We start from the raw sequence: 23,323 nt of genomic DNA, 5'->3' as shown, positions 1-23,323 counted from the left end.
TTTTGTATTTGCAGTAAGAAATGTTTAGGACATTTTTACAGTTGTATTCATATTTTGCCAAGACATTTTGACTTATAATGTACAATATAAGGTTCTGTCAACAAACTTAAATTGGCAGGTTTTGAATATAACCACTGAATTTGCTACCAGTAAAATATGCGGATTGAAAGTATCATTTTTTATTTCTGCACGTCTTGTACTTTTTTTTTTTATCTTGAAGTCTTAGTCTGACTACTTTTTACATGCTGGATGCTTCTGTGATATATGGAAGGTGTTCAAATGCTACTGCATGTAAAAGTTTTGAACAGGTAGGAATGGGAGGTTTCCCCCTAGAAACGGTTTTAACAACTTGAAAATATGTGCCTCCAGGAAAACCTCTAAAAACTCCATGACTCTCCAGAGAAACGCAAAAAAATGGTTTGAAAAGGAATTCACAGTTTAATCCACCTTCCCACTTTAACATTTCCTAGTAATTTTTAAGAAATAAAGTTACCATTTTATTTTTATTTCCATTATGCATTCAGTAGAACCAGTTAAGGAAAAACAGCATTTGGATCACATAGGGGACAGGCCAATAAAATGATTGTACACAAAACACATATCATGAAAACATTGATCAATACTTCCTGTGAAAATTAATCTATATTATGAAGATGTTTTTTGTACTACTATATGTCGAGAAAAATATTTTCATACAAAATGTCACAGTGTTTTTAATCATTTTATACGAAAACTTTTTCCTGTGCAGTACAGTCTCCAACAAAAGTATTGGCATCCTATGCTTATTATACCATAATTCAAGGTAACAGATAAGCACAAGCATTTAGCACATGTTAACACTTATATATATATATATATATGGTTGTTTGTTAAACTACCAGATATTGTGCATTTTGGTCTTTGTTATATTAATTAGTGGCTAATGTTCACTAAATGCTTGTATTTAACAAGTTTTCTTGAGCTATCTGATATAAAGTGTAGGATTTGCAAACAAGTCTGATTAATACATGCCCAGATGGTCTTTTTGTTTCCCACTTGAATATATGCGTTATCGGTGTTGTGGGTAGTGTTTTTGAAGCGAACAAGAACAAATTCTATTAGCTGATGTTGGTTAATCTCAAGGCATGTTGAGAATCAGTTTATGGAGGAGAATATACATACTGTAACAAATGTGTTTTTAAGCTGTGGATGAAGATGAAGAGGGAGAACGGGTGAAAGTGTTTGTGTGAGTGTGTGTAGCTGTAAACCAAGTATCCTGTGGTAAAATGTTCACAAGCCTCTGAACTTTGGTTTTGAGTGTCTCGCGACAACTACTGCCAAATTGCATTAAGGTACTAGCAATAAAGGGATATGTTGTACCATTTACATTGTCAGAAAGTATTTATTTTCTAGAGGTCATTTTTCATACTACTTCACAAACCTCAGCTTTTAGAAGTTGATAAAATAGTTAGTAAGGATAGTAAATATAAAAGCACAAACAACAATAGGGAGTCATAAGCCCCTTTCACAGTGGCTACCCGGATCACAATCTCATGTAGTGTGAAACCATGTACCTGGGTCGTACCTGGGCTGACCCAGGGTCTCAGAGACCCATCTCAGGATGTGGGTCGACACACTTTTAACCTTACACTTATTAAAGGATTATGAGGACCCTCTATGTGCCTGCAGTGGTTTTGAGTACTGTAGTTGTTATAGGCCAGTTTAAAACTAATTCTGGATTTTCCATCAAATAATATAAATTAATAATATAAATTAAAAAAAAAAAAAAAAAAAAAAAAAAAATACATCCAATTGCTTTCCATTTCGCTTTGCCACTCAGGTGTAAATTATATGAAGCTGCAGCAGGTATTTTTATATTTTGTAATGTAAACAACAAAAAAAAGGTTTTAAAAAGGCAATGTGGCCTGCATATATTTACTTTCTTTCCCCGGCAGAAATTGTGACCTGTAATTAATGAATGTGATTGGTCTGTGTCTGTGTAGCATGCATGTCAAATCACTATGTTTCTAAGCCTGCACTTTTTTTTTTTTCTATTCAGTCTATATTATGGGACATTATACCCTATTTGAATAGTAGTTTGCTTATTTCTGTTTTAAGTGTTTCCTGGTTCTGCATCCCTGTTCCTATCTAAATGCTGCAGTCCCTATTGTGGTGCAAGTCACGTTGCAATGAATGAGCAAGATTGCAGGAATATTGCACTCTTTGTTCAGCGATTGGATAAAAACGAATGCCCTCCACACCTACATACTGTAAATCCAATCTCCACAGCCTCCTCTGTGTTCATTCTTCCTGCAGTTTTAATTATGTATCCTTGGAGAGGGTTATATAGATACAAGTAGTCACGACTATGCAGATTAACTCTCTGAGCTCTGTAGTTAATTTCCAACAGAAATTAAACACCATGTTTTTCTGTTTTTTTTCTTGTTTCAATGACCATGCCATTTTCACATTGTTTTTGTTACATAAGAAAGCTGTGACTTTTAAGAATACTGTAGCATGAATATTTTACAATCCAGACAAAAAGCCTTCTAGCCAGCTAAACATTTCTATGTGTCAAAGAAGTAAACATTATTTCAGCAGAAAAAAAAAAAGCTTATCATTATTGGTACATCATTTGTAGAGGGTGTGTGGCAGTGCGATTGCCCTGCACAGTGGTAAATTAGTGTTGGTGTGGTTTATATGTGGGAATGGGTTTATTTTGTGACGTTTTGGTACTTGATTAGTTTGATTGTATTATTGTTTACAGACGGGCGCTCGATTGAGACTTGCTGCCTGCTATGCTTGGTTGAGGGAAGGGCAGCAAGTGATTGGCTGTGCTGGTCCTCAATCAGCAAGTGGGCGGGTCTCGACCGAGTGTCCGTCAGTTTAAAAACATCCGCGGGAGATTGCTCGGGGCTGCTGCAAGGCCTGCCGTTTTCACGGCACCTTTTGAGTTATAGTTTGGGGTATTGTGTTTTATTTTGCACTTTTTGTACGGTTTACTGTATTTGTCCTCTGTGTGTTACCATCGCTGGTAACGTCACATGACCGCCTTTATTTTACTTTCACTTTCTGTTTGTTGTTAATAAATCCTGCGCGCCTGTGCCGGCGTTTCAACACCCACCTCTGTCTCTCTGTATGCTTGAACAGCGGCGACCCACACGCGTGACTCGAGGAAGACCCTGTCACAGGGTGTTATGTTGTCTTTCAGATAATTAATGTAGTGCTTTGAAAAGGTGAAACACTGGGGGCTGCAGTTAATAATAATAATAATAATAATAATAATAATAATATTTGTTTATTTAGCAGACACCTAGAGTCACTTACAACAAGCCAAAAGACAGAGCACAAGGAGGTTAAGTGACTTGCTGAGGGTCACACAGTGAGTGAGCTGGGATTTGAACCCAGGGATCTCCTGGTTACAAGCCCTTTTCTTTAACCACCAGACCACATAGCCTCTTATGTCCAGTTTGTGGTCTATCCACAGAACAGTTATAGCAGCCCAGGGTTCCTTCTTGCTTAGCTTGTTTGAGTGTGCTTTAACCCTTTGCAGTCCATTTATTTAGCGCTTGTCAGGCGCGTCAGGTCCAGTTTATTTTCAAACACGCTGTTTATTTTACACACACTGTTTAATTTTTTTTTTTTTTCAAAGTAAAACAGGTTTAAAAGGCACTGCATGGCAAAAGAACATCAGTACAGCATCTCCAGCCAAGCCCCACTCCTTGTTCGCTGTATTTTTCACATACCTCTTTATAGACCTCTCCTGATCACTCGTTTTTATCACCAAACTCCTCAGTAACGCGATCCAAGTCATTATTTTGTTCCTATAATATCTCAAAAGCTCTGCAAATGTCTGTGATATTCTTTGAGCGCTGGATGTGGAAGCAGCTATCTCCTTTGTTTGTGTCCGTGGTGCAGGGGCTATCTGTATTGCTCAGATACTCCCCCCCCCCCCCCCCCCCCTTTTTTTCCGGCTTCATTCGGCTGCTATCGGTCTTACTCGGCCATTGAAAGGTTTTCTCGCTTTTTCCAGAGAAAAAATGACTAGAAACCTGTACTTTACGTCATTTTGATGACATCAGACTGGAAAGGGAAAATCGTAATGCTGGGCCTGGTCTGACATAGTACCACAAAGGGTTAACCCTGAAATACTATAAGTAACCTCTATGGAATGAAAGGGTAAGTAAGTCTTTATGCTCATCCAGTGACTCTTTTAAACAATGACTTTTGTGAACTTTGTTTTTATTTTTCTAGAATCTGTAGTTTGTAGAAAGCAGTTTTTTAGGGAAAGGAATGTATTGGTTTTAGGTTACTAAGATTCAAAAAGAAGATTTAAAATGGTCTCCCACACAGTTCCTTCATTTAACTGTCATCCATTGAAGTCCAAATGGAAGTTTTGAATTACATTCCAAAATACCATTGAAGCCTAAAGCAGATTATTTTAGAGATCATACAGTAAAGCATGTAAATAACTGGGGTTAACACAAAAAAAAAAAACATGCCTTCATTGGCAGTTATAGTTATGGGGTTTGTACTGGAAAAGCCATCTAAAAAAGCTTTTTTGTTTTATGGTGTTTTTATGAATTAGGTTTGATGGTTTATCTGGAATATTTGCATTGCAATATATTGTAAATATTATTTTACCCTCAGTTTTTCTTCCCAGTTTAGAATGGCCAAACTCTGAAAACAAGTGAGTTGTTTCTGCACTCATAAAGAGGTCACATGCTTGACAGGGGATAGATTTGATGATATAATGCAAAGGGGCAGAACTCCAAAACTACTGGAGCCGTTCTGTATATCAAGGGTAAATGGAGCCAAGATTAAAAGTAAATTGAGGTTTGATTATTGCTTCCAGAACACCTTTCACAACGCTTTCTACCACCCATGTGCGTTGGTAACGTCACCAACAAACATCATGGAGTAGTTTTGCAATCAGAGTCCAGTGAATAGGAACAATAGACACCCTGCTAAATTTGGGATACTAACCTATGGCATTAATGTTATGAAGACAAACCATGAAATGCAGTATTTATTAAAACTGAGCTGAATTTTTATTTGGATTCCTATGCTTTGTTGCTTATGTTTTGAGCCAGCTTAATTTCTGTATTAGTGTTTTGTGTTTTGTTTTTTGTTTTTTTTAAGCTTGTAAGTTCATGCCTTTTCTAAATCAGCATTTTAAAGTTGACAGTGGTTGTTTTTTCATGATACCGATGCAGCTCTAATATTTATTTATTTATTTATTTTTTACAGCCATGGAACCGGTATATTTTACTACTATACTTGTATGTCAGTCTGATAGGTGCGTGAGTGAGTGTGTCTGTGTTTGTGTGACTCCACACAGTATATACAGTATAGAAAGTCTACACCCCCTTTCAAAATTTTCACCTTTTGTTGCCTTATGTATAGCCTGGAATTAAAATGCATTAAAATATTTTTTTTGTTTGTTTTTTTTCATTCATCTACACATTTTACCCACGACTTCCAAATGAAAAAAATATTCTAGAAATTTGCAGAAAATAAATTAAAAATAAAAACTGAAATAGCTTGGTTGGATAAGTGTCCACCCCCCTTGTAATAGCAATCCTAAATTATCTTAGGTATAACCAATCACCTTCAAAATCACACACCAAGTTAAGTGGCCTCCACCTCTGTTAAATTGTAGTGCTTCACGTGATTTAAGTATAAATTTAGCAGTTCCTGCAGGTTTCTTCTGCTGGGTAGTGCATTTCAGAGCAAAGACTCAACCATGAGCACCAATGTGCTTTCAGAGAACTCCGGGACAAAGTTGTTGAAAGGCACAGATCAGTGGATTGGTATAAAAAAATATCAAAGGCCTTGAATATCCCTTGGAGCATGGTCAAGACGATTATTAAGAAGTGGAAGGTATATGGCACCACTAAGAACCTGCCTAGAGCAGGCCATCCCTCCAAACTTGATGATCAAGCAAGAAGGAGCCTGATTAGAGAGGCTACCAAGAGGTCAGTGGCAACTTAGCAAGAGCTACAGGCTTTTATGGCCAAGACTGGTCAAATTGTGCATTTGACAACAATATCCCAAGCACTCCACAAATCTGGCCTGTATGGTAGGGTGGCAAGAAAGAAGCCATTACCAAGAAAGCCCACCTTGAATCCCGTTTTGAAATATGCAAAAAAAGAAAAAAAAAAAAAAAAAACAGGAGATTCTGTAGCCATGTGGCAAAACGTTTTATGGTCTGCTTAAACTAAAATGGAATTTTTTGGCCTAAATGTAAAACATTACATTTGACGCAAACCCAACACAGTGCATCACCCAAAGAACACCATCCCTACTGTGAATCATGGTGGTGGCAACATCATGGTATGGTGGTGTTTCTCATCGGCAGGGACTGGGGCACTTGTCAGGATAAAAGGGAAAATGAATGGAGCAAAGTACAGAGAAGTCCTTGAGGAAAACCTGCTGCACTCTGCAAGAAAACTGAAACTGGGACAGAAGTTCACCTTTCAGCATGACAACGACCCAAAGCACACAGCCAAAGCTACACTGGAGTGGCTAAGGAACAAAAAGGTAAATGTCCTTAAGTGGATTTAGGTCGGGGCTTTGACTGGGCCAATCGAAAATTTGTGGCATGACTTGAAGTTTGCTGTCCATCAACACTCCCCAAGGAATTTGACAGAACTTGAACACTTTTATAAAGAATGGTCAAATATTGCCAAATCTAGGTGTGCAAAGTTGGTAGAGACCTATCCCAACAGACTGACAGCTGTAATTGCTGCCAAAGGTGCTTTCACCAAGTATTAACTCAGGAGGGTGGAGACTTATCCAATTATGAGCTTTCGGTTTTATATTTTTAATATATAATTTTTTTCTCAATAAAAAGTTTTTTCCCCTTAACAGTGTGGAGTATAGTGTGTAGATAAGTGGAAAAAAATCCTCATTTAAATGCATGAAACTCTGAGGCACTGACACAACAAAATGTGAAAAAAGTTCAAGGGGGTGTAGACTTTCTATATATATATATATATATATATATATATATATATATATATATATATATATATAGTGCCTTGCAAAAGTATTCAGACCCCTGACCAATTCTGTCATATTACTGAATTACAAATGGTACATTGAAATTTCGTTCTGTTCGATATTTTAAAACACTGCTGAAACTGAGAATCAATTATTGTAAGGTGACATTGGTTTTATGTTGGGAAATATTTTTAAGAAAAATAAAAAACTGAAATATCTTGCTTGCATAAGTATTCAACCCCTGTGCTGTGGTAGCCCCCAGTTTGCACCGATGAAAGAAACTGCCCTAACGAGGACACAATTACCTTACCATTGGCCTCCACCTGTGAACCATTAAAGTTGCTTGCTGTCACAGAATTGGTCAGGGGTCTGAATACTTTTGGAAGGTGCTGTGTATGTGTGTGTATGTATATATATATATATATATATATATATATATATATATATATATATATATATATATATATATATTGTGGGCGGGTAGGTGCACACGAAGAAAACAGACAGTAGTTTCCAAAACAAAGCAAGTCTTTATTCCAGTATTCTATGCAGCTGGCTCTTATATTGCAATGTCCAAAAGAAAATAAACAGTTCAAACAAGGTTTCAAACAAAAACCAAACCACCAAAGCAAAATTGCTGATGTAAACCAACCGGACCAATAACCCCATCCAGTTGGTGAATAGGTAATTCCACCTGGGTTTTGGGTTTCTTCTTTAGGAACCCTTCTCCTACCCTTATTCCGCAGTCCAGTCCCTTTGCGAATCTCAGCAGCAGACAGGCCGTTCCTCATAGCCCCTGCAGAGAACAGGGAATTGCAGATGCAAAGGACCACCACGTTATCCCGTTCCGATCTTATTGTAGATAATCCTCAGAAGTTCTCAGGCAGGCAAACAAAACAAACAACCCAACAGACTAGCGGCACATGCTCCCTTTTACCAGCCAGGCATTTGGCCGTTACAGGCTACAGGTGTGGGCCAATTAAGGCCAATGATAGTCTAACAATAGTCAAACCCTAATTGCCTACCTAACCACACCTGCAGCCTGTCGGTCCGTTAACTCCTTGACATCATGGCAGGCATGTATGCTGCCCACAGGTCCATCTGATCATTACTGGCAACCTCTGTGGGCTCATACCAAGCCTGCCATGAATGACTCCTGGTGGTAAACTTGTGAGCTGGCTCACAATATATATATATATATATATATATATATATATATATATATATATATATATATATATATATATATATATATATATATATAAAATATAGAGCTCTGGAAAAAATTAAGAGACCACTGCAAAATTATCAGTTTCTCTGGTTTTACTATTTATAGGTATGTGTTTGGGTAAAATGAACATTTTTGTTTTATTCTATAAACTACTGACAACATTTCTCCCAAATTCCAAATAAAAATTTAGAGCATTTATTTGCAGAAAATGACAACTGGTCAAAATAACAAAAAAGATGCAGTGTTGTCAGACCTCGAATAATGCAAAGAAAATAAGTTCATATTCGTTTTTAAACAACTCAATACTAATGTTTTAACTTGGGAAGAGTTCAGAAATCAATATTTGGTGGAATAACCCTGATTTTCAAGCACAGCTTTCATGCGTCTTGGCATGCTCTCCACCAGTCTTTCACATTGATGTTGGGTGATTTTATGCCACTCCTGGTGCAAAAATTCAAGCAGCTTGGCTTTGTTTGATGGCTTGTGACCATCCATCTTCCTCTTGATCACATTCCAGAGGTTTTCAGTGGGGTTCAGGTCTGGAGATTGGGCTGGCCATGACAGGGTCTTGATCTGGTGGTCCTCCATCCACACCTTGATTGACCTGGCTGTGTGGCATGGAGCATTGTCCTGCTGGAAAACCAATCCTCGGAGTTGGGGAACATTGTCAGAGCAGAAGGAAGAAAGTTTTCTTCCAGGACAACCTTGTACTTGGCTTGGTTCATGCCAAAGCTGCCCGATTCCAGCCTTGCTGAAGCACTCCCAGATCATCAACGATCCTCCACCACATTTCACAGTGGGTGCAAGACACTGTGGCTTGTAGGCCTCTCCAGGTCTCCGTCTAACCATTAGACGACCAGGTGTTGGGCAATGCTGAAAATTGGACTCATTTGGGGGGTGCTTCAGCAAGGCTGGAATCGGGCAGATTTGTCTTTGTGAAGGACGTGTGAATCAAGCCAAGTACAAGGTTGTCCTGGAAGAAAACTTCTTCTGCTCAGACCGTTATTATTGTTTTTATATATATTTTTTGAATAGGGGAAGTTAGCAGGCAGTGTTCCTCCATGTGGTAGGGGTACAGGCAGGCATGAATGTGTTTAAGTTCAACACTAATCTTAAATAAAATGTTGCTCCTGTTATTAAGCAGCAGTATAATCAGAAGCAGTGGTATTTAAAAATAGCCAGTTTTCACTTTCACTAAAAAAAGTTTTCATTAAAAACTTGCTTATTGAAGTTAATGTTCAGGTTTCGTATTGAAGCTTGTTGTGTACTACTCATTCAATCAAACCAATTTGCGTGTATTGTTCAAGACATTTTTCAAATCAAGTAAGCTTATTTCATCTGTGTATAAAAAATGACAATAGAGTCGCAGTCCTTCTTTCGCAACCAGTGTCATCTTTATGGCACCTAAATGGTAAAGTAATTAAATGCCCCTGGCAGTGGACTGTCACTGTTTAGTGCACGCAAGAACTTGCAGAATGGATAAAAGCATGTTGAGAATTATAAGAAAACGCATTTGAGAGCAAAACATTTTATGACATTTTTAACTTTCATAGCTGAAGAGGTGCTGAGGCTATGCCTCATCAAGCCCAAACACTGAGTCTTCATTTTGCAAAAAAGTTGCGATGGTTATAACTTGTGAGAGTTGTGGTTGATTTCCTATGTTAATTCATGTTAGTGTATTAATTTCTACAGTGCTGTGATAATTGCAGTTTCTCCAACTCTTTTAGATTTCATTCACTTGCGATTTTACACAAAACATTTGCAGAGTTGCGCGAAAGATGAGAAAATTTGCAAGACTTTTGAATGTTTGCCCCCTAGTGCTTTGAGATACAGTCATATTTTTTTCACATGAGTGCAAACAATTCAATCAGGTTTGCCATGCATGCCCTTACATTATGACAAACTTTTTGTTTAATTTTTAATTAAAAAAAAAAAAAAAAAAAAAAAAATAATTATGCAGCACATTAGGTCTCCTTGTTTTAGGACTCTTACTCCAAACTGGTCTGTTTTAAAACTGAAAGCAAATCATTTATAAAATGCAGTTTTTGGGGTTCTGGTTGTGCAGTTAGGTTTGACGTTAAGGTGTTTATTGATATATATATTTTTTCCAACTTTACCAGGGTAGGATTAGATTCCAGTGAAATATGTAGTTGATTAATTTAGAACAACATTCTGCTCTGCTTTTTGTACAGGGTTGGAAAATAATTTAGCAGGCAGCATGCAGTGGCTACATATTTCAGAAATTATGAATATCATTAACTAGGACAAATCTGTAATTTTCAGCATGTCAATTAACATTCAGAGCATTCAGGGAGCCAAACAAAGAATCTGTATATTCAATTTGCCTATCTTCATATGAATGAAATTAGAGATGCTCAGGTGAAATACATTGATCACATTAATGACGCTAACCTGCTGCTTGCTTACTGTACCTTCCAATGCTGAGGTTGTTAAAATGTAATATGTGGTGAAAAATAAATTGTCTTTGAGAAACTTTCAAAATCTATATATTTTTATTTAATTTTGTGCAAAATATGTTCACCTGTATGAGAAATTGATTCTTCCACTACTCTGCTAGCCTTCCCTGAATGACTCATGCAGGTCCTTTCTTACTGGATAAAACCATTTTCTCCCAGGGGATTGCCTTGCAGAGACTGCAAGGCCCTGCTTCATTCACAGAAACATTGGTATGCGAGACAGCCATTTCATTCACATATACAATATTTTCATTCACTTTATATTGTTGTTGTTCTTCCTGCTGCTTGTATATCATGTCCTACATCTTATATATATATATCGCTTTCTTTCTGGTATATAAGGTCTGTCGTGCTATTTGTAGTCAGGCAAGCTTTTGACAAGATAATAGAAAATACTGCAGTGTGAAAGCTAAGGCAGGATTAGCGAGCTCTTATGAATGAGTGTCGATCACCAGAGACCTTTTCCTCTGGAAATGTTCATTAATCGTTGGATCTAAATATAGACTATAGTAATGTCTTATGAAATTATAATTTGTTTTCTATTTTAAGCAAGTGTGTTCATTGTGCTTTTTTTTTTTTTTTTGCTGTGTTTAGCATTTTACATTCAAGTGTGTTTTTTTTTTTGTTCAGCAGGATAATTATAAATACTGGAATATAAACACATGTTCAGGGTTTTTTGAAACCCATAAATTAAGGAAATGTGCTTCTGTTTTTTGTTTTGTTACTGAAAATGGCTGCAAATATTGACTTTGGAATATAACGGAACACATTTACATGAAACATACAATATTACTGGCAATGAAATAAATGAAGAGAAATTAGATCAGTGGCTGTTTAATCTAAACGACTCCTTATAACAGAGCAGGCATTCATTTAGATTCACTGAGCTCCTAAAATACATTTTCGGTATTAACAGGTGTAAATTATTTTGCCAATGGGAAGTTATCATGAAATAAAAATAACCCAATAAATGTTTTTAGTTGCAGCTCAGCAATATTGCCTTTACCTTGCAGAAAAACAGTAAACCACTTATTGAGCTGGTTTAATTTTTTTTTTGTTTATATATATATATATATATATATATATATATATATATATATATATATATATATATATATATAAATATATATATTTTTTGTATAAAATGATACAGTAAAAGATTACTGTTTTATGTATTGCAGTTAGGAATTTTTTTTTTCAGCCTCTGGTTTATCATGTCATTTAATCCTTTAGGACATATTCAGGGATTTAAGCATCTATATCACAGCTGTGAGGTGCAGTGCAAAATATTTTCATAGGCAGCTGGATCTACAAGACAGAATTGCACTGTAATCTAAAAGCAAGCAGATGGAATAATTCTGATGAAAAATAATTTGCTGATGATTACAGCTTTTTTTTTTTTTTTTTTTTTTTTTACTTTCTGTGAAAAAAAAACAAAAAACACATTCCTGCAGTAGAAAGGAAATATCAGTCCTGGAAGATTGGAAAGGACAATTTGAGAATTGATTGGTTCTAGTGTGCTGTAAGTGGGTGGATTTTTTTTTTTTTTTTTTGCTACAGGAAGTGATTTGCAGTGTTCAATGAGCCTTTTGTTGAAAAGGGTCTTCTCAGTTGTGTGACTCATGCTTTAGCTGTGAGCGGCTTGGCAGCTCTAGTAGGACAAGAGATCTCTGTCACAGAATACTGTTCTATATTTCCACCTGGACACCAGCTGTGGAAGCATCCTTGCTGTTTTTTTTCCATTTATTTTTCTCCTTTTCTCCTTTTTTGGTGGATTCTCTTTTTCCTTTTCTTTTGTGTTGCCTCTTTGAATTTCATCCGTGGTTCTACAAAAAGTCACCTCCCAGTGCTTGCTGCTGATGTGAGGCATCTGCTATGTTAGAGCAGCCGCTCTGTAGGTTGGCATCGGATCTGCCAGTACATATGCAAGAAACCTGATAGAAGGGCATGCTTCATCGTACCAAATACAATCGCTTCAGGAATGAGTCTGTGACATCCGTTGATGAGCTTCTCCACAGCAAGGTCTCTGCTGCCCCCACGGCCACTGCTGCGCCCCCCTACCCGACCTCGGCTGAGGTTCTACATGCCGACCAGGAGGATGGACCCACCACCCTCTGCACCCTCATCCACAAAGTGTCACACTTGAAATTTTCTGGCACAGGCAGCCTTTCGGGCATCAAAAACCTCTCCTCTGCAGTGAAAGACCTTGCCATATCCAAGCTGCAAGGCAGCTCAAGTGCTCCTAGCACAACAGCAGGTGCTGTAGACAACACATGTAACCCTGCCTCTACCACTCTGTGTTCACAGCAGGACATGAGCAAAATGAGCACGGGGAAAAAGACCAAGTTAGAGGAAATGCACCTGGGAGGTGAAGATTGGAATCAGATTGGCAGTGTTGTCAGTAAACCCTCCAGAGGATGGCTGCACTCGAATGAGAAGATCCTAGGTCCTGGCGTGACGTACATTGTAAAGGTTGGTCTGTTTCTGTTCTGTTCTGTTCCATTCTTTCTTTTCCCCCCAATGAAAATCGCTTTATTATAAAAAATCAGAAGGGGACTAAGGCTGCATGCCCTTTGTTGTTCAAAAATGGCATTTAAATAATTTAGGAAGCTGAGGGGGTCAACAACAAAACATGGGTTAGTCTGCCTGCTTTGGGGAAAATAAATACTTAACCCTTTAATTTCTGTTCAACATTCATTGTGCTTCTTGCATTCAGGAATGTTTATTTAATTTATTTATTTATTTATTTATTTTTACATTTCTCATGTATATTGCTCCATGGAAATATGACCGAGGACAGCAGACACCGATGTACCACAGATGTATGTAGTGTCAATGTTTTCTTTCACTAGCCGGGGGCCCCCTTTTTTCAAACAGCAGTGGGAATAGAAAAAAAAAAAAAAAAAAAACGACCTTTTTTATGCAGCATTTTCTTTGCTCCATTAATCGTTTTGTAAGAACTCTAAGTACGTTGCTCAGTGTTTATAATACATCTTTATGCATAGATAGATAGATTTAAGCTGTATATAATTTTATTTATCTGACTACCTACCTGTTTCTAAGAAGACGCAGAGATCCCAGATGTGGCATGTCTGTATAGTCACTGAAGTTGACATTTTTCAAGACTATACACAGTACAGTTTCATATCTATTAAGCCTATGAAAGCACAATGTTATTAAATATATAAACAAAGAATAACTTATTGTGAGCTTAGAATTTAAAAAAATATGAAGAACTGCATCTGAAGAATTTTTAAAAGTCTGTTGCTGTGTTACTGTATTAAGCACCATGTATCCATTCGCTTTCCTACTTCAATAATATACAATCCTTGTTTGCAGCGTTTGAGCGTAAAGGCTCAGATAAAGCTAGGTTCTCATCCTGTCAGAGCTCGTTCTCCTTAACAACCTACATGTTCAATGGCAACCCTTACATAAAGAAAGGCAGTGCCTCGAGTGTTGTTCCCACACCATTAAACACAGTTACTGTAGTGCCAGAGCTACAGTGCATTTGAAGCATCCAGTCAATACATTGAATATGTACATATTGCAGAAAAGAATTTCTGAGATACCTTTTGGCTGTACGTTGGGTTCAATTTCGCTTCCAGCGTTTTTAATTCGTGCCATGTGCCTTGCCATAAACTCCATGCACCATTAGTTAAATGAGACAAATGGTAATTGACTGTCAGTACAGCCATTTGTCATGATCATTGTACAGTTGTTTGTAGGTATGTATGTTAAGCTGAGCTTGTACAATCAACGTTAGATTATTCTTTTTTATTTGCACATAGTACTTTAGTACATTTTCTGTCGTTGTATCTTGTTAACTACACAGTTTTTTTTTATTATTATTATTATTATTATTATTATTATTATTATTATTATTATTATTATTATTACAGTACCAGTATGCATTTATTTGGTTTTAATATAAATATTTTGTGTAAGTGATGAAAAAGGCATTCCAGACCATGTACTCTTTAGGATTTTATTTTTTTTCTGCTAGTTTTATTTTACTGTAAAGAATTTATGTCTGTGAACAATGTTTTAGCTATGTCATACAGGATACATTCACCTGTATAATGTTTTTCAAATCAAAATCATAATACTTATTTTATTTTAACATGTGTACTGTATCCTATATTTCAAACATTGTAGAAATACAGTAGATATATGCATCTTAAAATGATATGTATTTATTTGTGCTGATTTTGTTACAGTGCATGCCTTTTAAAATATTAATTAGATGAATCAGGATGATCTAATATAAAATTGGGTTGTTATAATAACACTTGCCTTTTCACAGGAGCTAAGAACACTACCAGAAATATATGTTGTTCTGTTATTTATTTTAATAACCGCCATTTTCTAGCACAACCGACTAATTCTGCAAACAAAGCTACAGGCTTAACAATATAAGTGATTTATTTGAAAAATAATTTGTGTAACCTATACTGTAGTGCATTTACCTTGTCAATAACTGTAATGTAGGAATTTAGCACCTGTTCAATCGGCACTGTTCCGTGTTTCTGAGCACTGACACTAAATTTCAGTGAAACTGGGGAAAGGCAAATGATTAAAAAAAATTAACATTACATATAAAGAGAAATAAAGCTATAAAACCATATTTAAGGATAGAAAACATAGGCTACATCTATATTTTCTTAATACTGCATTTCTTATCTGCTTAATTTCCTATTAACTGTGTTCTGTGTGATTTGCTGAGAGATACATAGGAATATCTGCAATTTGCTGTCTGTTGGATCGAGTAATATTTGACAAACCAGTATTTGTTTTCTCTGTCACAATCTGCTTTGGTGTTCCTCAGGGTTTTATACAAGATCCTTTTGTCGGTTAAATGTTTTGCTTGGATTAAATTATTTGCCTTCATGAAGAGTGTTTCCAAGCCAATGCTGGAGGCTCCCAATGCTATAGGCTTGTTCTGATAGGAGGTTATGCTTTTTGGATCTTGGCATCGCTTAACAAATATCCCTCCTTTTAACAGGGCCGTTGGAAGACATGAGATCAGCTAAATAGCTGGTCTGAAATTTGGGTTATTATTATTATTATTATTATTATTATTATTATTATTATTATTACTAAGGCCCAGTTAAAAGTATTGCCAAGGTTTATTTTATCCACCATTGGGATTTTGCTTGTCTTCATTGTTTTTCTATGTGTGATCCATGCCGTTGTCATTATTGTATTACCTTATTTGCTGGTTCTACTACAAATGTGTTAGTCAGCCCATCTTTAGTACACTGAAAATCAAGCTGATTGAGTTTTAACTAAAATAAAACATGCAGTCACGTTTGCTCAGTTCTACCTGTATTACGTTGGCTGCCAGGGCGTTTCAGGAAAATTATGTTTTTGACTGACACAATTGTGTTTTGCTTTTTTAGGTTTTTTTTTTTTTTTTTGGCTTGCATGCCAAACCATGCCTTTACATAATATTATGAAGCAGGTGGAGTCAGCAGAGTTGAAAGTTCACTGAAACGTGTGATTTCTGTTTTTTCTGTGTACTTTTAAAGCACAAAATATTGAGCTGCTTGTGCTACACTAAAATAAAATAAATAGCATTACACATTTCTAACTCATTTGATTTTTATGAACAAGTGTGAGAATAAAAGCACACACAGTTTTTTTGGCAAGCTGAGTAGGCTAGCAGGTATTATAATGCTTAATGAGAGGAAAGCTGAAAAGCTGTTTGAGCCACTTAGACCCAGAAGTCTTTGAACCCTTAAAGTTATTATAAAAATGTACCACAGTAAAAGTGTAATAAAGCATAGTTAAGCATTGTAAAACCCAGAGAGGTATGGTAAAGCATATTAAAAGCACAACAAACCACAGTAAACTATGGTAAATGCATTGTATATGACCTTGAAAAAACACAAGGGGAAGGCGAATACAAAATTACTATGCAAATATACTTTAGTAAGGGACTAAAAAATTGTGTGCTAGCGATGAAAATGTCATCCAGATGTGTTTTGGAATTCTTGGGAACACTGTACACCAAAATAAAATGTTCATATATTATGTATAAAGGGGTTATAGTTAATAAAATAGTTCAGAAATATTATCTGTCAGGCTGCGCTTCCATCAGCAATGTAGATTTTGTATATATGGGTATTTTTAAATTTTTTTATTTTTAGTTAAAGAAAGTCTCTACACTACACTTGCACTGGTTAAATTCAGGAAAGAAGGCATTGAAGGGCTAAAAAAAGTTTAACTGTACAGATTAAAATTATCTAGGCAGTGAAAGACCACATAAAAGTAAGGAATGCAATTAGACATTTCTTCAACCTATTATGGTATAAGAATATTTTTTGCTTAGTAAATTGCTCAGATTAAGGCTTCGTAACCTATGTTGAAATGTATGTATGGTCTTTACCAATGTGTAACTTTAGACTTGATTGAAACTTACTTCTGAGTAAGGACCTGCTAATTTTATGGAAGAACTGACCAATAATTTAATGACCAATAATAATCTGTGGGTTTGCAACACACTTTCTTGAGTTTTTGTGTTGCTGCAATTCATTATGGGATTGGTATACATATTCAGAAATACATGCAGTACTCAAGCAGAGAGGATAGGACAGAACACATTTTCAGAAAAACAAAACAAAAACAAGGTTAAGCTTGAGTTCATCAATAGAATTCCTGGTTTTCTGTGTTTGTTTTCTTTGTCATTATGGTGTTTATTTGTTTTAACTTCTACACAGAAATTCTTAACGTGAAATACAATCTTTTTTTCACAAAACAAACCCCCTTGTGTGTGTCGCCTGTACACTTAGATATTTTTTATAAGCATTCCAGTTTTATGCTCATGTAATATGAAGCAAGGTTATCCTAAAGAAAATGAAATTATTAGTAGTTATTTTACTTACAGGTAAAACTGTATTCCCAGGTACATTGAAAGCACTATGTGCATAAAAAAAGCTACCAGGCTATAGTGCAATACTCTATAGCACAATATAGCATTAGGGCTAAAATTCTTTTTAAAAAAATCCATTAAGGCTAGACAGCTTTTGGGTCTCGTTTCAGGAAATATTTAAAGATTTACAGTAGCTGAACTGGTGAATACTATACCGATGTTTGCCATCAGTTTTCACAATTTCTATAAAACATTGCTGTTGACTCTAGTGTACATTGCATCACTCTTTAATAACAGTTCTCCATGTGCACAAGCTGCATGCACAGCGAACATACTGTAATTATGTAAAGTAATTACTACATATAGTACAGCTTTACAATGGTGGGAAAAAGAAAAAGGTTACAGATTAATATCAAACCTCTCAAATAAATATTTAACGTCTATTAGAAATGACATACTGTACTGAGCATGTACTACTCAGCCCCCTACACAGTATAAACAGTGGCAGTAACATGGTAGGGAAAATAACCGCATACATATGAATGAAAGAACAACTGATTTTTTTTTTTCTTTTCCTAGTTACTGAAAAATACTGCACTCATCTGTGAAGGATAAAGGTAGTATTATGTGTTATGCCTTTTATCCATTTAGCTTTCACAGCATTAACAATAACACAGCACAAAGCAACCTGTTGTTTTAAAAAGGTGGATGTATTTGAACTCTTTGATTCTCCTGAATTATTACTGTTTTTATTTGTACATATTATTATTATTATTATTATTATTATTATTATTATTGTTGTTACTTTAGTGTTGATTTTTGGTTTTTAAATGTACTCACGTCTACCAGTCTGCTTTGCGTTTTATATTTGAACTTTGTCATGCACTTTACATAAAGATACAAAAATGTGATGTTTTTTTGTTATCTGAAATGTAGGTAAAATTAAGAATGTCCCTTTTGGCACCTACATCTTCCTCTTGTAATGTCAGCGTGTTGTATTTTCACTGTTGCCATTTGCAGTCACTGCTTAGCCTCATTCACTGAGGCGGCTCTTTGTAATCTCTGGCTAGGTAAACAAATAAACCCCCTCCCCATAGACAACACACTATAATATCTACAGTATGTAAAGTTGGAAATAAATAGAGTTTAACATGATTCAGGTTTTCTAAAGAAGGTTACAGCAATCAAGTTCATACGTGTGTTTTTGTTTAATCAAAACAGATGTCCCAAAAAACAGTCTTTTAAATAAGCTACCAGTTGAAGCTTGGTGAATGGACCTGTGCAGAAGTTGAGGACTTGGATAAACAACGAGTTAGCCAGCAAAGCTTTAACAGCCCATATAATTTCAGAACACTGGTACTTTAGTTTTGCAAAACCAAACTCGACATGACTCCATTTCTATATTTGACTTAATCCTTCTGGTCAGTAAGAGTCTAACAATAAAATATACATGGAGGCACATGCCCGCTGTTTATGGTATCGGTTTGTACTTCGTAAAAACCCTTTTCCCAACTAATAGGGGATTACATTGGTTTTATTTTTTGCATGTTACAGGCATGGTTAATGTGAATTTAGAATTCTTAAATAATAAAGGACTGTAGCTGATTGTTTATTATAACTGAATTGTCAATTGTAAGTATATTTTAGGTAATTATAATAAAAAAAGGTATGGTAAAATACAGCAGGATTAACTTATTGCTTTTCTTGCAGTATTTGGGATGTATAGAAGTTTTACGCTCAATGAGATCGCTAGACTTTAACACAAGAACACAAATTACAAGGTAAGACCCAATTTAAATACCTTTTGATCATTCATATCAGAGTATGTAATATAATGCATTGTTACACTATTTTTGTAATTCATAAAATGTTGTAAGAAACAAATCTGTTTTGCACTTAAATACCAGTGATATTTCTCCTTTTAAAGTGGTTCTAGCTAAGGAAATAATAAATCAGTTGTGCACTTTTCCAGTTTCATTTCAGTCATTGTGTAGTTAAGGTTGCATTTGCATTAGCAGTGGAGTTATCTTGTAAATAAAAAATACATGTGGGCCAACTTTGTTGTATTTCAACCTTAGCATTGTCATTGAAAAGCTCATGCTCACACTTATTCATGTCACATGGAATTACTGTGTCTAGCTGTAACATGCCAGTATGCCTGCTTTGCAATTCTGTGTCATTGGAACAGTTGAAGTCTAATAGGCTTGCTTAACAGTCTTCCAAGGTTGTTAAGAACATAAGTAAACAATACACAGTAGAGAAGTAAACATAATACTAAATCAAAAGCAAAATTATGTTTAAAAGGTTAGCAAGTACACCTTTAACCTGGGCTATATGTTATAATAACTAATTGTAATTTTGGATTACATGTTTGAGTGATTTTACTGTTAGAGAAAACACTTAACGCTAGATGTACTAAAGTGTTGCGCCTGTTGCAAACCAGTTGCAAACGAGTCTGAAGTCTAGGGTGAAATGTACTAAACAAGGCCAATGCTATTAGTGACTTTTTAGGGAATGCTTTGCAGCAGCAGTTTTTCTTTGCTGTTCAACCTTAGATGAATATGTAATTAAGGGCATTCCTGAATATGTAGTTATGGGGTGCAGATGTGCAAATCAGGGTTTTCAAATGTTATAATGAGATGTACTAAAGCAGATGGTAATTGCAACACTTACAATTGCATCAATTTGTTAAGAACTTTTGAAAGCATGTTTTAAACAGTCGCAATTGTTGCTGGCATTTCCCAGTTCACTTTCTTGTGTATTGCCAGTTCAGCTAAATGCATTTTTGAGGTGAACACCCAAGTACCTAATTTTCACTAAAGGCAAGGTGTACTACTTACAAGCATTGAAAACAAATTTCTGTGATATTTTTGGTTTCTCGAACGTCTTGGGAACAATGCCACTAACCCCTCCAGCTCATTCTGAGCATCTGTATAGATCTGGATCTATGTTGTTTTAATTGTCTAGGCTACTAAGTAGCCCAAGTATTATTATTATTATTATTATTATTATATAATAATAATAATAATAATAATAATAATAATAATAATAATAATAAAACTCTGCTAAAATAATTTAGTTTCAATTTTAATATATCTTTTATTCACATTGTACACCAATGTGTACAATGCAACAGCATGATTTATTTTGTGTTATTGGTAGTCTACAGGCTAAAGTAAAAAGGAAGTGCGCTAGGTATTCATTTGATTTTACTACTGTACTGTATACTGTATAAGCCTACTGTACAGATTTATTTTTACATAATGTAATGTGTAGCCTTCCCAAAACACATTTTTGTTATTTCAGCGCAATGCTTTTCATTTAATAGCGTTGAGCACTATAAATGTGTGTGTCGGACAAACATGTCTGGTTTAGGGAGGGGCTACTGTGTGATTATGAAAAGCTTTTTGGCGGTGAAGGGGCCCCACCACGTTAAATGAAGACGGAACAGAATGCGTTGTAGAGAGGACGTTTACATTTAACAAAAATAATGCAATTTTGATTCTTTGATGTCGCAATGCTAGAGATCGCGCAGCAAAGAAGACGCAACAAATATATAACATTTAAATTAGTATATTGTGACTCTTTTCATTTAACATATTCTTTCTCAGTACATATGCCAATGTATACTTTTGCATTTTCGTTGCGACAATTCACAATTGTGGTTTGCTTGTAGTGCGACTGGCCCATCTTGGTACATCTACCCTTTAGTGTCATGAGCTATGAAGACAGGTGTAGCAGGACAGCGCTGTGGGTCAAGAATTTACTGTCAAAAAGGAAGACTCGGAGACAGGAAAGCTGCAGTTTAAGTGCTTGAGCACACATTTATTAATGAACAGAACAAAAAACAAACAATCAGGGCAAAAATAAAGAGTTAAACAAAAAACTAACAAGGATACAATATAAACACTTACAGAAGTCAGGCTGGACACCTCCTTCACTGACTTCTCTCCTCCAAACACCACATCCAGCAAGGGTTTTGTCTCACTATATACATGTGGCCATTCCCCAAATAGCACAATTACCTAATTGGAGAATGGCCACACTTGCCTGTGATTATTGGCAGGGATGGATGTAACACTCAATGGTTAATTCTCTGTTCCAGCATTTTTACTGTGTTTCATTATACTTTTCAAGAAAATAATTGGTATAAAAAGGCATTATGAATTCTGATTTTACATTTTTTCCAGTGAAGCAATTAGTCGGGTCTGTGAAGCTGTCCCAGGTGCCAAAGGAGCATTTTATAAAAAAAAGGTATGCTGCTTTTCTTTTGACACGAGTCTAAAATAAAATTTACAGTAAATTTTCTTTGATGCAATGCATTTTCTGGCATCGTTTTTGTGTAAATGATAATATAGTGGGGTAGAAGTTATTTGCCTAATTATAACAGTGCTTTTTGTTGAACAACAGTTACATTTGAGGTATGCTATATTAGTGTGTGTAGTTTAACAGAATAAACACACATGCGTCGTCCCTCAACTATTGTCATGGAAGTCGTCAATTTTGTAACATTCAATACTAAACTAAACTTTAACCACTTGAACTGAACAATATTTTGTGTAAACGAATTAGAAGATTTGAAGCCATAAAAAAACAAGACTTGGATGCAGTAGTTTTAGTTATCTGTAAAAAAAAAAAAAAAATGCAAGACGTTGCTATAATATATTAACTTTAAACATGACACTTTTAAGTATTACTTTTTACACTACAGCCACCAAGTAAAGCATTGTCAAGTATTCTGGGAAAGAGCAACCCTCAGTTTGCAGGGATGAGCATCACTCTGAACATCTCCACCAGCAGCCTGAACTTGATGACTCCAGACTCTAAACAGGTGGGATTCACTTGCTCTATTTTCTGTAAGGAATTATTTTGTCATTGTTTTAACACCCAAGTACAATATTTTGACATGCTTAACCACTTGAGAAATGAGCAAGTTATCTCAATAAATTTGTGAAAACTACTTTATGTGAACAAAAAAACATGTCTTTCCTTTTCTATTGTTCTCTTTCCAGTGAGCCATGAACAAAGTTGTAGTCATAGTGTTGGAGAAACATGCTCTTTTCAGATTATTTTTGTAGCTTGAAACACATAACTACCATGCAATGATAAATACTTACACTTATTGTAATGACCATAGCATGATAGTTTAGAGATACACCTATTTGCAGGTTTGTACACTCTGTTTATTTTAAAATAAGAGGAGGTATAGTAACTGGTAAATGCGAGATTACAAGATTACATTTCATTGCACTGACGATGACTGACTAACTGCTGGAATAAAAACAATCGCTATATAAAATTTATTATTGCACTTCCACAACATGAGTCATAGGAAAAGCTGGTTACTAAGAAGGGAGGCTATAATGTTGAACTTTTGGGGTTTTGTATTCTTGTAAACCTCACAGAACAAACTCCAATGACTCGCTAGTGCATTAGTCATTTAGCAGACGATTTTATCCAGAATGACTTACAGAGACTAGGGGGAGAACAATGCATCACAACTGCTACTGCAGAGTCACTTACAGTAGGACCTTGGTTTTACATCTCATCCGAATGTTTTCAATGTGTCCTTTTTCCTCTTTCATATTACCTTCTGAGGTGTAACATGAAGCTATGAGGTATTTGCAAAGAGCAAAAATGTTATGCATTAATAGCTTTGAAATAACATGTCAAAAGTCAAACCCACTTTTTACCATAATACGAGCATCATTTATACAGGACAAACATTTTATTTGTGTGATGGTTACACATAACTGTACT

The 23,323-nt window shown here is 35.6% G+C and overlaps 1 protein-coding gene across 4 annotated transcripts in view; it reads left to right on the top strand.

The window, feature by feature from the left end:
- Nucleotides 1-23,323, top strand: part of LOC121302023 (SHC-transforming protein 3-like) — a 48,315-nt gene that overhangs the window by 8,067 nt on the left and 16,925 nt on the right. For 2 of the 4 annotated variants that reach the window (XM_041231836.1, XM_041231828.1), the window contains 4 exons: nt 13,000-13,164; nt 19,274-19,344; nt 21,754-21,817; nt 22,275-22,394. In XM_041231836.1, coding sequence (XP_041087770.1) covers nt 13,006-13,164; nt 19,274-19,344; nt 21,754-21,817; nt 22,275-22,394 — 414 coding nt within the window. In that variant the 5' untranslated portion in view covers nt 13,000-13,005. Of the gene's footprint in view, nt 1-12,278; nt 13,165-19,273; nt 19,345-21,753; nt 21,818-22,274; nt 22,395-23,323 lie in introns of those variants that run through there. The other 2 variants (XM_041231822.1, XM_041231814.1) reach the window with 2 other exon arrangements.

Source organism: Polyodon spathula, chromosome 2 (genome assembly GCF_017654505.1).
Source record: "Polyodon spathula isolate WHYD16114869_AA chromosome 2, ASM1765450v1, whole genome shotgun sequence".
In the NCBI taxonomy this organism is placed as follows: domain Eukaryota; kingdom Metazoa; phylum Chordata; class Actinopteri; order Acipenseriformes; family Polyodontidae; genus Polyodon; species Polyodon spathula.
This window is presented reverse-complemented; position numbering and strand designations above follow the sequence as displayed.